The 17,180-nt window shown below is 36.2% G+C and overlaps 1 protein-coding gene across 5 annotated transcripts in view; it reads right to left on the minus strand.

Annotated features, from left to right (window-relative positions):
* SLC4A4 (solute carrier family 4 member 4) overlaps window positions 1-17,180 on the minus strand; it is a gene marked incomplete at both ends in the record, with an annotated part of 296,812 nt that overhangs the window by 170,629 nt on the left and 109,003 nt on the right. For 2 of the 5 annotated variants that reach the window (XM_084234151.1, XM_084234150.1), the window contains one exon: window positions 8,669-8,764. The exons of the other annotated variants lie outside the window; for them this stretch is intronic. In XM_084234151.1, the coding sequence (XP_084090277.1) occupies window positions 8,669-8,764 (96 nt within the window). The remainder of the gene's footprint in view (window positions 1-8,668; window positions 8,765-17,180) is intronic. 5 annotated transcript variants of the gene reach the window in all.

A 17,180-nucleotide genomic window follows, 5' to 3' on the forward strand; every position in this document is an offset into this window, starting at 1 on the left:
TACAAGAGTAGAAATATCAAGAGATAATGAGAGTTATGGAGAAACCAAGTCATGTTGCATCTCACAAGTTAGAAAACTTGGGTTTTATTTCTAAACATCATTCTAAGGATTTTGGGTTCAGACATAAAAAATAAGGAGTTGGTACTAAGTGTTTCTAAGCAAAGTGAGAGATAAGATACATTTCTGGCTGAAATCAGTTCTTCTGGCAGTTGTGAAGGATGGATTTAAAGAAGTGAGGATAAAGGCTGGGTAACAGGAAGACAGTGAAATAATTCACAAAAGAGATGAGGATCTGAAGCAAAGGAGTTATAATAGAGAATCAGGGAAGGGCAGGAACAAATAGGAAGTAAAATAGAGGATGAAGGAAAGGAGTCCAGATGATACATGCTTTTTGGTCTGACAAGGAATAGATAAGGGGCTACTGAGAGGGAGGCGGCATTAAAAAGAGTAAAACTAGATCTCAATTACCAGGACAACACCAAACATTGTTTCCCACAAAAAGAAAAACCATATTTCTGAAGATTCTGCCAGCAATTTCCATCAAAGTAAAATTCTACTGCTTGCTGCCAAGAAGAAATTTCATTATTAACTTAGAAATTGATATCTGTAGCTAGAATATTACATTTGCTTTTCCTCCAGTCTTGCTCACTCACATGTGTATAGACATCCTACTCCAAGTAGTTAGATCTTCAGTTGTCTCCAAGAATTAAATCCAGACATTGGTCTAGTAAGAGTGGTTTACTGTATATTTGCATGAAACACTCTCCTTCAGTTTCAAATTAATCTAGTCTACCTCAGAAGTCCACTGTAAAACCACAAACCTAGTGGTTCTTCAGTAGACCTTGAATTGGTAACATCAGCCTTCCCTTATCATAAGAAAAGCATTCATCTTCCATCTTTATGAGAGTATATAGGAGAATTTTTTTGCATATGGACTTTGTATAGCTTCACATTGCTCTTGGTGTTGCCATGGGTGGTATTCTACTAAGTATTTCTAAGTCTCTATCTTATGGGCACACAGAAGGATAAAAATTCTTTCAAGTCAGGTTTGGACATATAACTCTTTACTGCAAATGAAAAGTGAGTGAAAGTGACATGTACCATTTCTGGGCAGGGGAGTAAGAGGCAGCCCGTGAGTCACTATTACCTTCCTCACTGCCACAACTGTGGAAGCATGTATTAGAAAGAAGAAATCCATTAGTCTGGATCCTGATAAAAAATATGGTGACAGCTCCCTAAGATCGACATTAAATATCTAGTAATGTGAATAAGAAACTTTGCAATGTTAAATAAATGAGATGCTGGGGCTGGTTGTCACTGTAGCAACATCAAGCCCATCCTGATGACTTGTTATTAAGAAAGCAGCAAAAAAGGTCATAAAGACCTGCTCTTTTTCTCATTGCCTCAATTCTTCACACCACCTCACTCCACTATGTTTCCTTAACTTCTCTGAGAACCGAAGGAGGAATTCAAACCTACCGTAGATATCATTTCTTAATGAATCTTACTTATTCTTCCCTTTCAATACTTTCAGCTATTATTATTACTGTTTGTACTTTATTTCATTTTATATTTTAATCATTTCGTTCTGGTGCTCAATCACAAAACCTTTATTGACTTATTGCTTTGTGTAAGACATTCTACTATACACAATGGGGCAGAAATTTCAAATTTGGGGGTCTCAAGATACCTTTACACACTGAAAAATTAAGACTTCTTTTCTGGGTTATATCAATCAATATTTACCATATTAGGAATCAAAGCTGAAATTTTTTAGATATTTACTTATTAATTTAAAATAACAAACAAACCCATTAGATGCTAACATAATTACTTTATGAAAAATAATTATATTTTCCAAAACAAAACATTTAATGAAAAGAACATCATTATTTCACATTTTTACAAATATCTTTCATGTATGACTTAATAAAATACAGCTGGATTCTTTCATCTGGTTCCTCTGTTCAATCTGTTGAAATATATTGTTTGAGTTGAATCATATAAAGAAAATTTTAAGACCTTTCAAGCCTCTGAAAGTGTATCAGAGATGCAGAGCACTCCCCGGTGCCCATTTTGAAAGCCAGAACTATAGTGCAAGAGTCAGAAAATGCTTTCTGTAAAAGGGCACATAGCAAATATTTTAGGCTTTGTGGCCATTTTATCTGTGATACAATTACACAACCTACCACTGTAGCATGAAAGCAGCTACAGGCAATACATAAATGAATAAGCATGGCTGTGTTGTGGTCCAGTAAGATTTTACTTACAAAACTAGGTGGCAGTTCAGATTTGACTCATGAGCAATAGTTTGTCAATCCCTGCAGTGGAGGATTCCAAAGTGTCATGGGTTCTGCCCTTAAGAAATGTGCAGCTCAATGGACTATGGTGATGGCCTAAGGGCATTTTGGTGGTGGGTGCACTAAGGTAATAACACCTGAAGGGGGGATCCTTTATTCCCAAAATAAAAGCAACAATGGAAACAAACATTACCTCAATTAAAAAAAAAAAAAAACTCTAATCATGAAGTCAAGACTGATAAACAATTATTAAAAAAAAAAAAAGTAAAGCTAGTAGATTCAATCACACATACCCACCACTGTAACACAAAGCAGAATCAAAAATGGTGTTCTCAAAGTTCAAAGTTAGCAGAGTACTTCAGGTTGGGAAGGTTTCAAAAAGAATGTAAGCCTTCAAGATTTTTGACAGAAAGTCTTAGGAGGGAGGAGTCTTCCAAGTGGAGAGAATGTTCAGGGCAAAGACAGTAACAAAGGGAAACACCCAGCAAACTCAAATAATGGTAGGCAGCTCCTGGACTGTAGTATAAAGGGAAAAACAGTAGCTTGAAATGCTGCTTACACAACATTAGGTCACTGTGCAATCAGTCTTAAATGTCATGGCCAAGGGTTTTGAAAGAATATAAGATACACTGAAGGGTTACCACCAGCTCTACATGTGGAGGTCACAAGTAGAATAAGAATGAATGGAAAGCATTTGCATATACACAACTATAAGCAGTGACCTCAGGTAAAAAGCTACTGCATTAGACTAAGCAAGAGGAAATAAGGACCAGAACAAAACCAAGAAGCACAGGACTAGAACAGCAAACAACATTACAGAGAAGATTGAATTAATTTAGTAGCTCCTTGTGGGTAGAGGGGAAAAGTAATACATAACCAAAGACAACTCTGAAATACCAAGTCTGAAAGGGAGGATATTAAGGAACATGGAAAGTCAGGAAAAGGGACATTTGTGATTATGAGCAGAAGAGTTTGATTATGAACATCTTTCACATATTACCAGTTTGCCAAGTATAAGTTTGAGTGTTCACAAATCCCAAACACTCCTTTTTGGGGTTTGGAGGGTGAGTGTGGGGGAGGGGATAGACTCTAGTTCATAAGGTGAGATTGCTAGAGATTTTCCAAGTCTGTGGCTCCTAAAATAGTCTCAAATCCTCAGAACTCCAAAATAAAATATAATTTTTAAGTTTTTATTCTTCTCCACCTTGATTTTTTGTATTTATAGACTTCTAAAGCCAGCATGCACTTAAATCTTTGGAAATATAACATTAGGTATCAGTAGAATAACTAAAGAAGACTTTCAGATGCTCAGGATAAATACTAACTCTTTTTTAAAAAAAGTGGTTAAAGCTGTCTATATTTGAAAAACGCTGTAATTCATTCTTGGATACATCCTAAGTTTTCTAAATGTCTTATGCTAACTGAAAAGTCTGATGGTAGATGTCAGATTGCTGAAAGATTTTATTTCCTACAGTCTTTTGCAGAGTATTATAAAAAGCTATAGCAAGAGTTGTGCTTGGATTTCCTTTTGCCTTTTGAAAGACCAAATTCGACTGGAAATAATAACATGAATGGCTCAAAAAATATTCCAAACATTAAATTATTCATTAAATATGTATTTACTCTACCTCACACAAATTCTTCTTTCTACTTTCTCAACATCCTGGTTCCTTTTATACTCTTCTCTCAGCCGTGCCTTGCATTTCAATGCCTATCCTGATTTTACTGTAATCTCTCTTCATAGAAGCACAGTCTATATTTTCAGACCCAGTGAAAAGTTTACCTCCTCCAAGAAGAATGCTTTTTCCACCTCTCTTTTTATGTCCCACCATCCATTCTTCTAAAAAGCATTTTCAGAGGCTATAACAAATGTTACCAGGTCACACACTGTGGACAAACAGGCCTGGCCTCTTACTTCTCTGGGGCATTCACCATTGCCTCTCTCAGATCATTGTCACCTCTGCATTTCCCTCATTTCTTTCGATCCCACTGGAATATGGACTAGGTAGCAGTTACTGACTTGAACTTTTAAAGTGAACTCTAGGCTTATCGCTCTGCTAAAGAAGTTCCAAACCTTTTGAGAAAACTCTAGAGCCATAGAAAATTTCGATTTTTATATGGTCAAAAAACATCTTTCCACCAGTTGAAAGACTTTAAATTACTTAATTCCAGAAATGCCCAAAAAAAAAAGAATTAACAAAATAATTTTAAAGCAAAATAGAGTCCCACTTACACATCCATTTTTAAAATTCTAATAACTGTGTAATCTGTTTGTAGGATGAAACAAGAATCTACAGAGTTCTATCCATGAAGTTTAATTTTTGGAAAAAAGTATATTTGATACTAAAACTTAGGGCAGTATAACACTTAACACCAGATAATGACCTATAAAACAAAACACTGAACTGGACCTGAAGGGCTCTGCCTGGTAGATTCACAGACTAGACAGACATAATACAAAGCAAACTGAAGACAGATGCTGGAATGTGCAGAAGATGGCAGGAAAAACCTGAAACCTCATTTTCTTCTCTGAAGTACAGACCCAAGAGTGCACAGCAGCTGACCTGGACTGCCGGTAACTACAAAGACTGAAGTACTTTGTAAGCTCAGATGATGCTGGCTCTTCAATGTCAAACTGAACTCACAGATAAGCGCTCAGAGTAAAGAGCCATCCTGGATTCACCAAGATAGGGTATACTCCTACACGCAAATAATGGCAAAGCATTTAGGTGGGTATTAACTTGTCCTGAAAAGCAGAAGTAAGAGCTTCTCTTTTGTGCTCAGTGGCCCGGGCTGGTTTCAAACCTGCTGGTGAGATCTGTAAGAGGAAATCATTTTTGGATTTGTTCCAACTTTTAATTCAATACCTTGGCAGTGTCTGAAATGGATAAGAGCTATAAGCTCACATCTGCCTCAGGTGACAACTAAGATAAGAAGCGCACAATGTAAAAATGATGAGTGCTGGGCCTCCCCGGTGGCGCAGCGGTTGAGCGCTGGGTTGCGAAGCTGCCCGCAGCCTCTGCAGTGCCGGTTCGATCCCCGGCTGCTCCCCGGCCACCAGAGGAGGGTCCCACATGGCGCGCAGACCTCTCCTGCCGCCCGCTGCTCCCCTCAGCAGTGTACCTCGGTCCTTCTGCCTGCTCTGCTCCCCGCTCTGGCTCTGGTGAATTCTCTCACCCTCCTGCGCTTCTGACTGTACCCAGTGCTTGTATAAATAAATAAATAAATCTTTAAAAAAAAAAAAAAAATGATGAGTGCTTACTCCCCCAAAGCAACTTTAAATGTAGCTTTTTAAAGGTAGTTACTTCAAGTTACACTAAGCCTGAAAATAACTTTCTTAAGAACACCGGAAGATTAAATAAATGGAACCTTGTTCACAACCCTGCTTTATAGCTGATATTCCTGGCAATGTTTTTGAGAAATAGTTCCATGTTAACTATTAGAATAAAATGATAACCAAATTCATCAGAACAGGGTGAGAAGAAATAATGAGAAATCGTTTTCTGCAGGTAAACAATATTTGCTTCTGGTTAACAGTTTACAGTGATCAGGATGGACTAGTGAAAGCTGGACGGTTAGTTGTTTTTAATGAAATGATAGTGTGTCAAGGATCAATAGATATTTACTGTACAACTCCTTTTCAAGTACCTACGCTGCACTGGAAGAGACACAGAAACATAAAACACAGCCTCTGTCCTGAATGAGATTTTTACGTAGTTGAAACAAAAAAATACAAACAATGGAATATCAAAAGGCAACATAAAACGGTATGTGGTAAATCTTCAATTGTGAGACAAAGACAATGAAAACTACATTTTTAAGACCTGGAAAGATCTTTTGAGCTTATGAAAAGTGTTTCAGAAAGGATATAGAACCTAATTTGGGGCCCATTTAAGAGTTTTGTGCAAGCATACTTGAAAAGGGATTCTTGGAAGGGGAGCAGGATCAACTGTGGAATGGAAATAGGACTTACACATATAAGCCAAAAGAAAAAAAGACAAGCTCATTTGACACAAGATTCAAACTGAGAAGAGTAAAGGTTCACTTGGATAGTGAGACAGAACCAACCAGATGTAACATGACTTTGCATTTCTTCAGTATTTAATATGTGTATATTAATTCTATTGAATTGATGTGGTAGGTAATCGGGAGCCTGAGGAAGGTGACTGAGGTTATACAACAAGGACATTTGTTTAGGGGAAGAATATATCATATGAATGGAAAATGAGAAGAATCCTTTCATGACTGATGTGTTTTCTTAGAAGGATTGGCCCAAGGTGTGATCTCAGGTGGCTGTATTTCCATAGCATCAGCAAAATGATGAATTTCTTTGATGCTGCATCTACAACAATATTTTAATATCTACATAGTTAACATGGAATAAACAAAATTTTGAAAGGATAACAGCTACAACCTCTTGAGCAATTTTTACAAGTGTTTTGCTAATAGCTATTACGTTGAAATTACTGAGTGATCAACAATATGCTAAACATGACACATTTCTAATTTAAGTCTCACAACAATCCTATGTTGGTAAGTTTAACCCAATTTTATAGCTGAAAAATCCAAATTTATTAGGAGAGAAGCAGCTTGCTCAAAATCAGGAGGCCAGCAGGAGGTAGATGCAGTATTCAAACATGGTCCCACTTGACTCCAAGCACCAATGACTAAACTTCATACTTGAATAAAATTTTTCCCCAAGAGGCATCATTGAGAATTTATTAGAAGGAATTAATGATTCTTGCAAGGAGAATCATGTGAGTGTCAGAAGTTAATTGTGAGGTTTAGCAGATTTTTTTTTTTGGCAATCTAGTCATGTGAATTTTTTATACTTTAACTTCATGAAGACATCACCCATCAAAGTCATAGACGAAACTATTATATGATGAAGTTCAAGTCCTGCCCTAACACATGTGGCCATTGTGATTTGAGCAAGTTACGAAACCTCTTTAATCTCTATTTCATTTGTAAAATGTCGATATTAACAATAACCACTTCGTAGGATTGATCAGATAGATAAATGGTATTACTAAAAGTACTTATAAGCTCAATTTGTACCTTGAAAATGATGAATTAATGTTAAAACTTTTATTACTAAAGAAAAATGTTACTTAAAATCCTGAGATCTACTGTATAGCAGACATCATTACAAAGTTAATAATTTAATAAAGGGGCCTTCCTTTAATCCCACTGTCAAACTCCTACTTTTCCTTTAAGATTTAGCCAAAAAAATCATCTCCTCCACAATTCTCAATAGCATCACCACTCCCAGGTCAAGCAGATGATCTCAAAATTGTGTGTGTGTGTGTGTATTTTTATTTATTCATTAATTTTTTAGTCATTTCACTTAGCATATTATCTGCTAATATGCTAAGTGATCCATCGTGTCCAGCCTCTTTCATAAGGAAGTCTCCTGAGAGCAGAAACTCACTTATTCATCTCTAAATCTGGTGCCTAGTACAGCACCGAGCATGTAGTGATGTGCAGTGCATACATTTATATCTCTACACATCACAGAGATTAGCAATGCAGTTTCTAAAAATGTCAAATTTATTCCAAGAAAGTCCTGAAGACGGTAGCACAACAAACACTATTTTAGGACGAACTAAAACTTCAGCCATTAAGTCATCTGAGAAAGATATCTTCCCAGGAAAATGAAATTTCCTAGTGCTAAAATAGAAGAAAGCTTAAATCAAAAGAAAGGTGATAATAAACAGAAGTCTAATGATGTTTCAATGAATGGGTTTCTTGACAAGTAAAAGAAATTTATATCACATATAATCAAATATGAAAATCTTAGGAAAAAGTCCATATAGTTTTCTGTGCTTGAGCTCTCTTTTAGTTTTAGGACTATAAATCATATGTTTTGCAAAGCTCTTAAAGAAAATAAAAAATATTCTATCTTATGCTAGTTTTTCATTATCCATAGACCTACTGGCATTCTAGTGCAAAACAGATAACTGGTGTTTTTTTGACACAATTATTGTTTTCAAATCACCTTCAAAGATGTCATTCAAGTGATCTCTCTTACTATCCTCTGAAAATAAGAAAATCTGGTTCATTAAAACCCATGAGGAAACTGAGAGTCCAAGAAGTGTTCCATGGAGGGAGGGCTGCCTTCAATTCTTCCCTATGCCTTACAATGTTCTCAACTTGAATTCAGGATGGCAGATCACCCAGAAAATACATTACTGTACTAGCTAGTAGAAGGATTCAACCAGTAATTGTGAGGATAGGAACCTGCAAGCCTTATCCTTTCAGGCATTCCTGAAGATGCCCTCCATCAGCAACCCTGAACCCAGTCTTCATGTCTTTTCCCCTCCCACCACCACACACCGGCTTTGCCCTCTCCCCAGTCATTGACTTACTTAGCCATCCCACGCTGGGAGTACGCCGCACTCGAGGGTCATCATCCGAGGTGCGGGCTGCTAGGCAGGGCACTGAGTTCTCAAGCGGGCTGCGGGCTTTAGTGTCAGAAGCAGAAGACAGGAGGAGGAGGAGGACACATGAGCAGCCACAGCAAAGATGAAGATGGAAGCATTAATTAAGAAGAAAAAATACTAAAGCAAATCACACAAGTGGGTTAAAGGAGAACAATGACATATTACATTGACACACACCCCCTCCCATGACCCTGCATCCTTAGATGGAACACATCCCAACACAGAATGAAAAGGCCTTTCAAAAATTACATTCAATCAGTATAGTTTCCCAAGTATCAGTGGATGATCCGCCCAGCAGTTTTAATACACAAAACATGGATTGTATCCAAAAGAAAGATTTACATAATGAACACTAATCTCAAGATGTAAGATCAAGAGTGTGAATAATTTTGCACCACATAAGCACACACAGAGGGAAGTCGCACATTACCGTGAAGCATGGGAGACAGAGTGTAGTATTAGTAGAAGCCTTATGATCTCCCAACAGATCCTTCTATGGATCTTGTTTACACATGCAAAAAGCAAAAATACCTAATTCCACTCCCAGAATATTTTCCTTGGTGAATATACCACTGGTTCTCAATTTCTTTTGACTCTTGAGTCTGGGTTTTAGATGAATCAATACCTTTTAGAAAAGCATATTAGTCCTCATTTTTTGGTAGCCTTTCATGCTTATTTTACTCAAGTTTTAAATATTTGGTATACCCCATGTTAAATCTTAGATCACACCAAAGGCAGAATGACAATGCAGGCTAAATATATGGTGTTGTTCCTCCAGATAATTTTTTTTATCAACTGGAGCCCACCACTGCCTTTCAAGTTGCTTAACTTGAACTCAGGATGGCAGATCACCCAGAAAATACATCATTAGTATACTTTACAAGAAGGATTGCATTAGTAATTGTGAGGATAGGCCCTGTAAGCCTTATCCTTTCAGCCATTCTTGAGGATGCCCTTCCTTCGTATCCTTGAATCTAATCTTCATGGCCTTCCCTCCCCACCATCATACCATCCTTGCCCTTCCATTTGAAGTGTCATTTAGACTTCATGTCATCTATTGTGTTATTCTCACATCAAATACTTCACTCCAAGGATAATAAGAAATAGCATAATTATCCTTAAAGGAATGACAATGAAACTCATTATCAAACTATGAGATTACACATAATTTTTCTTGAGAGTTTTTTTTCCTTAGTAATAAAGACAGTCATTAAATGATCAAGGCAATAAACAGAGTTTTCCAACCAAAAGCAAGTAACAGATAATCTATTCACACAGGCGTACAAATGACAGGGCAGACAAATGGTCTTCTTAAAGCTGTTGGTGACTTGGGAGATCAAGTTTCAAATGGAAGCATTTACAAATTAATGTAAGTTTATGGCCAAATTTGGACATTCAGCACATTATAAAATCTAGAAACATTTTTGTCAATTTATCTGTCTGTGTTTAAAAGCTGTAAATAAAGCCAGGACTTGTGAACAGACCATCTGTGCCAGCACCTGTTTGAGGCAAATCTGATGTCTTCTCTTTGCAATCTGAATTTTTAATTGTTTCCCATAATTGAACTTCTTTGCAAGTTTTTATTGCATGAAGAAAAATGAAAAAGGGAAATGAACCAGTTGAAATTATTCCAAAATTGCTTTTGTCAGGAGGAAGGCATTTAGAAATACATAATTATCATACTGACCAAGTTTCACCTCCTATTTCTTTTGACAATTGAGGGACCTGCTTAAAGAGCCATTATCCTTGCAGGCTTAACTAAAGAAAGTGAAAGAGGCTAGACAACTGAAAGCCATTTATCTCAGTCCAAGGATAGGCCAACTAAAATTTCAGAGCAGTGAGAACTGGCAGAGGGTGGTAACGCAAAGTAATCTCAAAAGAGAATTCACATTCTTTACCTTCTGATCAGTATGTAGTTATCCAAATTTTATCACTGATGTCATGGCTTGCTCTTAAGTGAGCTGCTCCAAACCTCAGGTGCTAACTTTCCCCAACAGTTTCTTGCTCTTCTATTCCCCTCAACATGTCAATGTGTTATTTGTTGGGAACAGCTGAAAACTCCTTTTTGTATATACAGCCTCCACTGATGCTGAGCCTCGCCATCAAGAGGACAATGGAATGGAGCCTGGCACACATTTGCAAAGAACCTGGCTCCAAAGACAGGCTTGAAAATAAAACTGCCCATAGAGACTTGGCACCTGTGTTTTAGCAAAGCTGATTGAAGCCATCTGGCTGCTTACCCGCATGAAAACTGGGAGGTTCACAGCATCCATTACTTATATAGGCAAATTCCAACATTTTGATTTGTTGGATGCTCTGTGTACTTCTGTGCAGGAAGCAATACAAACTCTATAACCCTTTCATATTGCTTATTTTCTCAGCCCAAATTCACCCCAAAGATAAAATTTTGAAATGTTGTTCCCAAAGCTAGAGTCCAACCATGATATATACCATGGTACAATGATGATGTATTCTGTATGACTTTCAAATTAATGCTTTCATTGTACCTCTTCTATACTTAAAGTACAAAATAAACATCTTTGCTACTATCTTGCATATTCTCTTTCAAATTACTTTTACTTGACTTTAGGCAAAAAAAAAAAAAAAAGGCAAAAAGTGATTTATATTACTGTGACCTGTTGGGGAAAGATAGGACTGTAAATATTTTTGAGTGATGGATTCCAACAGCTAGACAACAGAAAAAGTTGTGTGAGGACTTTTTTAAATGATTTGTATTTCACTTGATAATTATCTAGTCCAAATCTATCCAGTCCTAAATCTGCTCAAATGAAGGTTCTCCTACTTGACCTTTGTAAATAGACCAAAAAAAAAAAAAAAAAAAAAGACTCTCCAGCAAAATATTTTTTGAACAATCTTAGTACGAAGAAATGAAGTTTTCTTGTGGTAAGATTTAAGAGTCTTTCAGGATGGTGATGTTGTATGCTGCAATAGTTACTGAGCACTTCTTATGCATTCTACACTGTCATTTAGCCAAGAAATGTAACCCAAGAATTTAGCAACATTTCACCTGTAAACACGAGACATGCTGTCTAGAAATCTCCATTTGGGAAGCCAATAAAGCTATCCATCCAACTGCCATGTCTGGGTGGTTGATTTTCCATCCATCCTTTTATCACTGATGTCTTAACTTGCTCTTAAAGTGAGGGTTGAGGTTATGAGCTATTCCAAATCTCAGGTGCTAACTTTCTCCAAAGAACTTCTCTCTTCTACTCTCCTCAATAGCTGTTATTTTTGTAACAGTACAAAACACAACAAAGCAAAACCAGACAATTATAAATCAGAGACATACTTCAGGGGAGAAAGAGGGAGAGGGATCAGAGGAAGGGAGGGAGGAGCACAGGGGACTGTGGTGATGGTTCATAGGTGCATAGTGAAGGAAACTCTACGGTGACTACACTGAGGAGGTGGGGGGAAGCAAATATTGTTTAAAAATGAACAATGTAAAAAATAAAAAAAATATATTAAAAAATAGCTGTTATTTTTTGAGAACTAAATTTATGTATTTCTGCCTAGACAGAGAATAAACTTTAGGGCCCTTCAACATGACATGATTGCACAAAGTAAGAGACCCTAAGTCACTGATGTGTGGAAAATAAATTATGGTTGAGGAATCTCTTTACTCAATGTTGTTGAATTAGCATATTGTTATTAAGCACACTAGGTTCCTATTGTTTATGCTTGGGTAGGTTATTTTACATTTCTGGGTTTCAGGTTTTATATTTGCAAATGGAAATAATAATGTGTACATTAGAAATATTATAGAGAACAATGCCTGATATGTAACAGGTGCTCAATTAATGGTAAGTATTATTGTTGTTATTGCTATTACTAATATCATTAATGGAATATTTTCTTTGACATTCTAAAGGGTGTTTAAAAAACATTAAATACAGCAATGTTGGCCTAATAAAAAGTCAACATTACATTCAACATGTGATTTAAATGAGGTTCACTAACTTGAAAAGATTACCTTTTGTCCTTTGTATTTATACTAAAATAGGATTTGAGTAGAATAATACAAGTTTAATCATTCTTGGAAGGCTAATTTTATCCCTATATTTTTCGAAGACAATAAAAATTCCCTAGGGTTCACACCTCATGTCTCTATTGACTTCCCTCCTTTCCCTCCTCTTTTATTTCCTTCCCTCTTTCATTTCTTTTTCATAGAGACCAGGACATGGTCTCAGAGTTACACCTACTTGTCTATCTGTTCTTAGAGCAACAGGTGGCTTGGGAAAACGAAATTTCACACCGGTAGCTCTATGAAGGATCTCAAGAGCTTTGGGAGACTATTTGTTGGCAGCAGCAAATCAGCTAAGAGACATTTAAGTGCATGGTTTTTCTAGAGACAGAGCAACAAAAAAGACAGTATTCAAAATATGTGGAGGAATAAGAATCATTCCATTCCTTTACTCCATCACAGATCCTGGCTGTGTAATACAGACTGGCAATTAATAAAATGTTAAAATATGCTTATTTCATGACAACATCCTGCTATACATATTATTTACTGATAGCTAAGAACTGCCACTGCTCAGACATACTGTTCAATCTCTATATTCTATATTTTGAATATTACAAAGCACATGAGTGACACCTTATTATGTACTATTTGGCATCCATAAATTGATAAAGTAGCACTGTTTTTAAAATAAAATTTCAAGAATGTTTTCATAAATGAAGGGGTGGGAGGAAAATTGAAAGCCACACAAACAATAACAATATAAATTAATGGTGGTGAATTGACTCTCCTGCCTTCAGTTTGAATCTGAAAGCACAAAATAGGTCCCTCAAAATATTTCTGAATAGCTGTTCCTTACAGTGGTGTTTTACATCATGCCTATAAATACTGTTCTTAAAGAAGTCCTATTTGCTCTCAGTTGTATATATGAAGAATAAGATGTTACTAGTGTTATTTCACACATATAAAAACTGAGGCTCCAGGAGATTATGTAAGTTGCTCAAAATCACACTGGTACTGACTTATTCAAAGAATAAAATGAACCTTTTGGAAAAGATGGTGCCAGCCCTCAAGAAAAAAATGATAAAAAGTAGACCCTTAATGTCAAAAACTACTCACTTGTGTGGTATCTCTTAAGTGGTATCTCTTAAGAGAGCGGAATGAAAATATTGTGAGAGAATGATCTTTGGAGAAAAATGTGTTAAAGATATGAACATTATAAATCTAGAGAATCAGGTACCTGCCTCAGAAAAAGAAAGGAAAACAAAAATGGTGACTGACACATGAATTAAATTACTGCCATTAAGAAGCACTTTCAGTCAGGCACTTTTTTAGAAACTGTCCATGGATTGGTTCATTGAATCTAAGTCCGAAAAGAGCTTGATCATTCATTGGGTTCTGGCCAGGACATTCATCTGTGCTGTGCAAATGAATGGAGACTTAGAGTCCTGAAAAAATAAACAGATTGATGTGTGCTATCAGTTTTGGAAAGAACTGCTTGTCTGTAGAAAGGCACCTGGGGAGACAATTCTCATCCGAGGTGATGTAGACCTGAAAGACACCAATGTCAACTGCCCATCTCATGACTGAAGAAGCAAGATAGCAGCTTAAGAGGAACAGAATCCATAAGGGAAGTTAGAGAAATGCCTGCTTTGCCCACTGATTCAAGAACCAGTTCTGAATTCATGGGTTTGGGAAAAACGGGGCTGCAAAGTAGAGCATCCCAGCCAGCGACAATTGGAGTGGACTATAATCCAATATCCAGCCAAAAGAGCTAAAAAGGGACTCAGAAAGCTGCCAAACCTAGTGATGATCATAGCGAGATACCTCACTTGTCAGGATCTAGGCAGCTTGATCCAATATCCAAACCAAATAGCTTGAATATGCCTCATCTCAAAACAAGCCCAAAGCAACAAGATCATAGCTAACCCCACTAACATTTCAATGGGGCCTAGAATTACTGTGGCAAAAAAAATTTCTCCCCATTCTTTGTTCTTTGCTCCTAACTACAACTATGATGTTGTAGGTAATAGCAACAGACTATACTTTTTAAAATACATAAAAGTGTGTTGTGCTAATGTCAGAAATGGCAGTGTAGGAAAGAACTAGGAAGCTACAGTTATTACCTTTACAAATTTTTATTGGAAAAAATAAGGAATGGAAAATGGTGTTCATGAAATTGAATTGAGGAAAATTGACATTCATCATCCAATTCTGACTAGATAATCAAAGTCACTTTTCAGTAAAAGGTATTCTTACTCTCAGGTCAAGGAAGGCAAGAAACAGATCTTTATGATAGTTTAGGTGGAAAAATTGAAGAAGTTGGGTAAAAAACAGGGACAAATTGATGACGGCTTTACCCAAATTTTCACAAAGGTGGAGAAATTTAAATACTCAAATTAAGGTTCCTACTTGGTCTTGGTCCTTAGGTTTCATTCATCTTTTGACATCTTAGATAATACATATCAAAAGTATATATTTAAATGATGAGTGATATTTTTAAAACTCAGGTCATTGTATAAAACATGATCTTCTGAAATAGAATTATCCCTTAAACACCTTAGTAAATATATATTAAATACGAATTTAAAATTAAACTTTACTTTCACTTTATAACAAAAAACAAACTAAACATCTTACTTGTTTTCTAAATAGGGGGATATTTCCAGGCTTAAATGTTATTCTTTCATAATAAACTACAATAATACAGAACTATTTTCTAGGTTTCTTGGACCAAATTATTAAGTATAATAATTTGAAATTGCTAATAGCCAACATTACTTTTGTGCATAGAAGTGGCAATTTCATTATGTTTCAACCTAGAACAACAGTGAGAAATAAAAAGGAAAGGAAAAATCTAACACCAGAGGACATTTAAACCTCATTAATTTCTTCAGGCAATATTACCTCTATAGCAATGTCTCAATTAATATGTTGAGAAATTTCAGCACTTGTCTAAAATTCAGTACCTAGCAGTCATAAGAATTCACAGATGTCTCAGACAAGCAGCAACTTCACAATAATTAACATCTTGGAAGATAGCCTGATTCTTTTCTGATTTATTACAAAAGAAAGTGGTTTTCATTTCTTCTTAAAAACAATTAACCATCCCAAACCCCAAGCCACATCAGAACCCTAAATGATGAGAGGTAGTCTTTAGCTATGAATAGACAGTGTTGGATTGGTGGTGGCTAGACTCACAAAGGTTTGAAAAACAGCTGTCAGGGATAAAGCGGGGGGCAGTGTGTATGTGTGTGTGTGTGTATGTGTGTGTTAAATTTCACTGATACAAAGGATAAGGATGTCTAGCACACATACAAATAAAATTATACAGTATTATAAATTGCAGATTCCTGTGGAGGCTTTTGATGATTTTCACCAAACGCCTTATCATCAGCCAACTGATGGTTCCAACTGGCAAACTAGTGTAATTCCAACATCCATGTTGAACATCCATTATTATACATATTAACAAGACAAAAAGCAAAACAATAAGATGTATGTCAGACTTCGTTCATCGCCAATACTGTGGGTAACTCCTTTGCTAAATTGGATAATAGTTTTTAGTATACCCAGAAAAATGTTTCTTCAGGTTTTTTTAGGCTATTCAGTTTAACAGCTGTTATGAACTGAATGTCTGCATCCTCCCAAAATTCATATTAAAATCCTAATCCCCAAAGTGATAGTAGTAGGAGATGGGGTGTTGGGGTGGAAGACAAAGCCTTCATGAATGGAATTAACACCCTTACATGAAGAAACAGGAGAAAGATGTCAATCTCTCCCCTCTCATGTGAAGCTACAAGGTGACCAGCTATCAGCCAAGAAGGGAATTCACCAACAACCATCTGCAGCACCTTGACTTTGGGCTACCCAGTCTCCAGAACTGTGAGAAATAAACGCTGCTTGTTTATATCATGCAATCTATGGCCATTTTTTACAGCAGCACAACTGACCAAGACACTAGCTATATACTTTTAAGTTAAATCTGCATTAGTAGCATTTTATCCATCACTTTAAGTCTGAAGATTATAACAAAACAATAAACCAAGCCATGATTTATTCCATTTACTAATTTCTATGGTGTAAATAATGGTTAATTTCAATATGAAGTCACTGAACACAGTTGGGAAGAGGTGACAGTAGCAAACCATTTTATAGTATTTCCACCAATCACACAGATATATGTGTATATAGATACAAATGGATGTAAATGACCTAAGCGCATAACTATAGTTAAATAAGCTGAAAGTGATAATTTTTTGAGAATTTAGCTGTGTTTTTAATATAACTATTTTATGTTCTTGTAACTGAATGTTTAACAATAGCTGTATTTAACAACTAGATCACAAAATTCCTAATAAAAAAAAATAAAAAAAAAATTCCTAATAACAATTGGCTCCTTTGTATAGATAGAGGTGGCTCCAGCATATCACTGGGAAATGAATTTTTTTCCCC

Source organism: Talpa europaea (assembly GCF_964194135.1).
Source record: "Talpa europaea genome assembly, chromosome: 5".
In the NCBI taxonomy this organism is placed as follows: Eukaryota; Metazoa; Chordata; class Mammalia; order Eulipotyphla; family Talpidae; genus Talpa; species Talpa europaea.